A 6,885-nucleotide genomic window follows, 5' to 3' on the forward strand; every position below is an offset into this window, starting at 1 on the left:
ACGTGAGGCATCCTATGGAGAACATTCTTCTCCAGTATATTTCATTGTTCTTCCCCTGAAAAGGGCAAAAGAGAGACTGTGGGATTATATAGAATTTGCTTATGTCAGTTAAAGGAAGAGGAAAGATCATTGAATTGTGCATACACAGCAAGGCAGATTCCACTATAGCTTTTCCTAAGCTCTTGAGTCTTGGGGTTTGCAACTTTGTGGATAGTTCATGCACAATAGAGACAGTCAATACACTTTCTTGATTTATTCTCAATTTGCTGAAACATTTAAGGTAATGTTTTGAAATAATACGGTTCTTGAGTTCAGAGCTGCTACACAAAAGGCAGAAACATATAAACAGTTTAAGGAGTGAGCATTTAGATGGATTTTATTCACAGCTGTAACTGACATTATCTCTGAATCACTGCAGCACTTGAAAACCCAAGTCATAACAAGACCGTGGGTACCACAGAAACATATCAGCAGAATTTGGTCCCTCTGCTAAAGTACTTACCAAATACATGGAAGCCAATAGCTGAACTCAGCCATACACCCAAAGGTACTTAGGAGTGCAATGAGGCCATGCTGATCAGAGGAGCAAGAACTATTTCAGACGTAAGACCTCACAAAAGTCTACACAACATCGATTCTTTCCTGATGTCACATTATATTTTCCTTCCTTTGCTCATTGGTTAGAAACTGAGAGAACTGATGAGAAATAAACCACCCAGGAGGCCAAGTAGAACAGTATTTCTAAATAGAGCAGTAATCCTAAGGAATGACATCTGAAAATCAGTATCTAGAACACAAAAACTGTTTTTATCCAGGAAAGATAAAATCCTCTAGATGTAAAAGTTACTCTGTTCTTCCTTAACAGAACTGTTTAGAAAGAAAATGAAGTCTGCATTGTATTTGTGTTTTCTGCTTCTTGGGCTTCAAGTCCAGAGTGAACACAGGTCCAACCTCAATAATGAACAGCAGGAACAAAAAATACTCCATTCCACAGAAGACCATTCCCAGGCTGAAGGTGAAAACTCGGCTCACGTGAAGATAGCCCCCAGCAATGCTGACTTTGCATTTAGCTTTTACAAGCAGGTCAGAGAGGAGGCAGGCAACAAGAACATTTTCTTCTCTCCTTTGAGCATCTCCACTGCCTTTGCAATGGTCTCCCTGGGGGCCAGAACAAACACGCTCAGTCAGCTGCACAAAGGCCTTGCCTTCAACCTGACAGAGATGGAGCAGCAGGAGATCCATCAGGGATTTCAGCATGTCCTCCAGCTGCTGAACGACCCTCACCGAGAAGTCCAGTTGAGCATGGGTAATGCCTTGTTCATAGACGATCGACTGAAACTGCTCCAAAAATTTTTGGATGATGTCACAAATTTTTATTATTCTGAAGCTGTTTCTAGCAACTTCGAGAATTCTGCAGAGGCTATAAAGGAAATCAATAACCACATAGAAACAAAAACCCATGGGAAAATTGTTGGTTTATTAAAGAATCTTGATGCAGACACAGTGATGGTTCTGGTTAACTATATTTTCTTTAAAGGTGAGTGACAAACATGGGTAGCAGTTATATACATAAGCTCTAGAAGTCTTATCCAGATCTAAGAAACATAACTTTTTTCACATTGTGAACCTATTCTATCATCTAATTAAAAATATGTCTTTCTAGTTTAAATTACATAAGGAAATATTTGAAAGTCAGGAACGAAGAGTCATTTTCCATACGAGTAAAATAAAAAAGAAATAAAGAAAAAAAGAACCTGTAGAGGTACTGATCAATGTCATATCAATTTTAAGCCAGGTTCAGAGCTGAAAATATCCAGCAGGGATGAGCTTGAGAATTTATGCTTATTTGTTGAAAAGCACAAGTGTTCTTCTGTGCAGGACATGGTCAAACACAGATGACATTTGTATGAAAGGAATAAGCCTGGAATCTGTATAGTGGGAGTCTGCGGAAGTTTTGCTATTGCCTTAGCAGGCAAAGGCTTGAGTCTTTTCCATGGCAACTCTCAGTCTTTATTTTTCTTGTGTGATTTTTATTAGAACCATAGAAATGATGTAAATCTTCTTTTCATGGCCAGGGAAAAAGCATCCTTAAACTGAGACAGGCTTGTTGTTACCTTTACAATTCAAATACAGTATTTTAATTATTAACTAATGTGATAAGCCTTTATTAGTCTGTTTCTCAGTTTATTCAATTCTATACTCATTTTTTTGTCAAAAGGCTACTGGGAAAAACCTTTCAACAATTTGGCCACCAGAGACGATGACTTCTTGTTGGATGCCAAGAATTCTGTTAAGGTCAAAATGATGCACCAAAACAAACCCTTTAATATCCATAGGGATGAGAAGTTGTCTTGCTGGGTAGTAGAAATCCCATACAAAGGAAATGCTGCTGCACTGTTTATTCTGCCTGATGAAGGGACAATGAAGCAGGTGGAGGATGCTCTGCTAAAAGAAACAGTGTCTAACTGGATGCAATCACTTGAACAAAGGTAATCTTTTAACTGCTTCTTTGTTTAAATATCAAAGAGGCCATAACTACTCATCCAGGCAAAGTAAAGCTTAGGATGCCACAATGAGTTGCTAAGCACAGCCCTGAGGAACAAGCATTGCATAGTTTCTTTACATCAGATAAGGTATCAGGCAATTTCGTACCTAAGGGGACCCCTATCCTCAGCTCCCCTAGTCACAGCCGTGGAAGTGCTACCAGATGTGAGGATCCTGCACACAGGTGCATTGTCCTCAGAAGCCTGTCTTGAGTAGGAAGAATCCAATTCAAAAGAAAATCGTCAATCTGGATGATACTTTCCAACCAGTCACTTTCATAAACCAGCATTGTGTCCCTGCACCATTGATCACACTGTGGCTGGTGGGCCAGGTACCTCAATTTCTGCTTCTCTAAAACAGGATTTATCACTGTCTTAGAAAGACAAGCTTTAGCTCCACGGGTATTTGGGATTGGTGTATATCTGCAACAGCTATCGCATCAAGGGATATTGCAATAATAAACTCACACCTTTCTTTATTTTTGAAAAGAAAAATCTACCTGGACCTTCCAAAATTCTCCATCTCCAGCTCCTATGACGTAAAGAGCCTGTTTGAGAAAATGGGTGTGACAGAGGTGTTCAGTGACCAGGCTGATCTGTCTGGAGTGGCAGAAAACACTCTTCTGAAGATTTCCAAAGTAAGTGTGCAAACAGAGATGGTAGTCAAGAGATCTGTCTGCCTCACTGACATGCAGGTTTTATCTCTGCAAACAGGTTGATCCCACTTCTGGAGTGTAGTTGTGGTTCACTGATGGTGATAAAGGAAGGAGAAGGTTAGGGACTGAATGGCTGTTGTTCCTACAGTTTAATACTAAATTCTTCACTGCATAGCAATCCTGTAAATTCACTTGAAAGTCTCTGAAGAAGAAAACATATCTGGAGAGAATAACAGGAATAATTTCAGAAAAAGATGGTATAAAATAGTTAATGCACGATAAGAGTCATAGTTATGACATAAGTCTGGGAATAGTCATTCTTATCCTATGTATATACCTTTCATTACTGCATTATCTGAGCACCTCAGAATTTATGTGGACAACAGACTTGTGGCACAGGGATAGCCCCATTTCACAAAAAAGAAACTGGTACACAGGCAAGTAAAGTGATTTCCCTGTTGTCCCAGGGAATATATGCTTGTGTCATGAGGGAAATGGTCCTTTCCTTCTATTCTGCACTTGTGAGACCTCCTCTGGAGTATTGCACCCTGGCTGGGGCTCCCCAGCGCAAGGGAGAGGTGGACATACTGGAGCAGAGCGAGTCCAGTGGAGGGTGAACAGGACGGCTGCATGGCTGGAGCACGGGATGTATGAGGAGAGGCTGGGAGACCAGGAGTTGTTCAGCCAGAAGAAGGAAAGGTGAAGGGAGTTTCTTAGTGGTGTCTATAGATACCTGCTAGGAGGGTGCAGACAAGATGGACCCAGGCTCTTGCAGGCGCACAGTGACAGGACAAGAGACAATGCACACAAGATAGAAAATGGGAAATTCTCATCAGATATTATGAAAAAAATTCGACATGAGGGTAATCAAAAACTGGGATGGGTTACTTAGAGAGAATATGACATTTCCATCCTTGAAAATACTCAAATCCTGACTGAATGAAATCCTGAGCAACCTCATCTATTGTCAGTTGAGTCAGTGTAGGGTGCTTGGTTGCACTGGATGACCTCTAGAGGTCCTTCCAACCTATATTATTTAATGATTTTGTGATTCCTCACACTGAATTATTACATGTGTAAACACCTGGATTACAGATATAGGACAACTGAATAGAGGAAGAGTAGCAGGACCTCATAAGAGAAATTTTCAGATGTGTTGTGGACAACGAACAAAAAACACAGAGGGCTGACCAAAGAGATGGAAATAAGATCATGTGAATTTAGAAATATGAATTTGCTGGACCTACTATAGAAAGCCCTGTAAGGTCAAGTCGTATCAGTGGTCTGTGTTACAGAAAGACACCCTATAAAATTTGTCACTATTGCGTCTTTGCAGAAAGATTCTTTTTTTTTGCATACATAGAAATTGATGCAAAATGAAAACTTTCTCCTTCTGTGTTAAATATTAAGGAAAAAATCTTACTCTGAGAAGCAGCAGAACAATAAATGTTCTCTATGGTGCTCAGTCACTGCAAGCAGCCAGATTTGACTCTGCCAGAGTGCTGAAGAAAATTGTCCCTGAGCTTAGAGCAATCTTTGCTTGCCTTGGAAAGGCTGGACATGAGTATCTTTTTCACACTAGTTCTACATTCATTCTGTGCTTTCTTTTAAAATATATCTTCTCACAGTGTTAGAGCAAGCAAATTTGTCCTCAGTTGCTTCTCACTCTTCTGTACTTTGATTTTAATCTCTGCTTCCCTTACAGGCAATTCACAAGGCCATGGTGGATGTTAGTGAGAATGGTACAGAGGCTGCTGCAGTGACCGTCATAGAAATGGTACCACTGTTGGCATCATTTCCTCCTCCTCCTCACATCAGATTCAACAGGCCCTTTCTGATGGTGATTCTTGACAAAACCACCCATAGCATCCTCTTCATGGGGAAAATTGTGAACCCAGCTGCCAAAGAAGACTAGGCCAGAGCACCCATACTCCCCAGTGCAGAGAAGAGCGCTTGTGCACATCCCAGGGACTTCTTTGCAAAAAGGGACTAGAATTGACCCCCAATTAACAAATAAACAAAGAAATACTACATTAAGTTATTCTTCACTTACAAACAGATAGCTGGGGACAAGCATGAGTGCACCATGTTCACAAAATGTCCCAGGCCAAATAGGCAGCCGTGGGATCTTCAACAGACAAACATTTCCCTACGTCACTCACTCATCACTTGTACAACAGCCTGTTGCATGCAGATAAACCTTCCTACTCCTGGCTGAGAATCTCCCTATGTCTCCCATGTCCGGCATGTTGAGTCCTCAGCTCAGAAGCACTTCAGCTGAGAAATCACCCTTTCCCTCCCTTTCTTTCCACTGTGAATCGCAAGAGGAGTCTCCTTTGTCTTTGACGTCCTTCCAGGGCTAAGTGGCTAAGAAGGGAAACAGAAACACAGACCTGTGAAGCCTTTCCTGTCTTAGATGGTGGATGCTCCTGGGTAAAGAGAATAACCCTTTTCCTTCCAGCTTGACAACTGCCTCCTACCAGCTCCCGGTCCTTGGCTCCCATCTCCATTCCTGATTAGTTGCTCAAGAGTAAGGTGCCCAACTTTTCTGGCAGGGCAAGAATTTAGCTTCTCTGTCAGCTAAAGCTGCACATCACTGCACAAACGGTCATCCTCAACGGTCTCATGCATGTACAGTAATGCCTGGCCCCCCTAGGAGAACTGGATGTAGCAAAAACCACCCTCTGGTCCCAGTGACAGGTGACAGCAGCCTGGGAAGTCATGCCTCCGCTGTCCAAATGTCAGCTAATCATGCTGCCCTCCACCCGTTTCTGCAAGCTCAGGTTGATGAGTGCCTCCAAGAGATCCCTCCCCATTGAGCTGATGTTTGGGGTGCAGCAAGATGACTCAGACACCTTCCTGAGCATTGACTAGGCAGAAGCTGGTGTTAACCAGCAGCACGATGTGGAGATCTGTGCTGTCACAGATTAATATAATTTATTGCCAATTAAAAATAGAGTAGGATAGTAAGAAACAAAGACATAATTTAAAGTACCTTCCCCACACCCCTCCCTTCTTCCCAGGCTCAACTTCACTCCTAACTCTTCTACCTCCTCCGCCTGGGTGGTACAGGGGAATGGGGAATGGGGGTTGCAGTCAGTTCATAACACCTTGTCCCTGCCACTTCTTCCTCCTCATGCTCTTCCCCTGCTCCAGCATGGTGTCCCTCCCAGTGGAGACAGTCCTTCACAAACTGCTCCAGCATGGGTCTTTCCTATGGGGTACAGTCTTATCAGGAACAGACTGCCCCAGTGTGGGTCCCCACGGGCCATAGATCTTGCCAGGAGCCTGCTCTAGCATGGGCTCTCCACAAGCTGCAGCTTCCTTCAAGGCACATTCACTTGCTCCAGCTTCTCCCCGAGCTGAAGGCGGAGACCTGCTCCGGCGTGGGCCTCCGTGGGCTGCCGGGGGACAGCCGGCCTCACCGTGGGCTGCACCAGGGGCTGGGGGGAATCTCTGCTCCGGGCCTGCAGCACCTCCTCCTCCTGCTGCACTGAGCTGCGGAGCTGTGGGGCTGCTTCTCCCACACATATTTTCACTTCTCCCTCTCACAGCTGCTGCAGAGTTTTTATCGTTTCCTAAATATGTTTTCCCAGAGGTGCCACCATCTGGAGCTTAGTTGTGTCCTGGGGTGGGTCTGTTGGAACCAGCCGGAACCAGCTGGAACCGGCTGTGTCTGGGAAGGG

At 43.5% G+C, this 6,885-nt stretch overlaps 1 protein-coding gene across 1 annotated transcript; it reads left to right on the top strand.

Moving 5' to 3' along the window:
* Nucleotides 1–882: 882 nt before the first annotated feature.
* Nucleotides 883–5,114, top strand: LOC104169155 (alpha-1-antitrypsin-like). Its single transcript, XM_009709983.1, has 4 exons — nucleotides 883–1,537; nucleotides 2,219–2,489; nucleotides 3,034–3,181; nucleotides 4,905–5,114. Exons 1-4 carry the CDS (start codon nucleotides 883–885, stop codon nucleotides 5,112–5,114), a joined length of 1,284 nt encoding a protein of 427 aa, XP_009708285.1.
* Nucleotides 5,115–6,885: the final 1,771 nt, after the last annotated feature.

Source organism: Cariama cristata, unplaced genomic scaffold, assembly GCF_000690535.1.
Source record: "Cariama cristata isolate BGI_N322 unplaced genomic scaffold, ASM69053v1 scaffold23741, whole genome shotgun sequence".
NCBI classification, from domain to species: Eukaryota; Metazoa; Chordata; class Aves; order Cariamiformes; family Cariamidae; genus Cariama; species Cariama cristata.

Excerpts from the sequence above, each read along its gene's own strand:
- LOC104169155 (XM_009709983.1), top strand. The coding sequence starts at position 883 with ATGAAGTCTGCATTGTATTTGTGTTTTCTGCTTCTTGGGCTTCAAGTC. Across the intron at positions 1,538-2,218 it reads TAACTATATTTTCTTTAAAG|GCTACTGGGAAAAACCTTTC; the intron begins GTGAGTGACAAA and ends TTTTGTCAAAAG. Across the intron at positions 3,182-4,904 it reads CTCTTCTGAAGATTTCCAAA|GCAATTCACAAGGCCATGGT; the intron begins GTAAGTGTGCAA and ends CTTCCCTTACAG.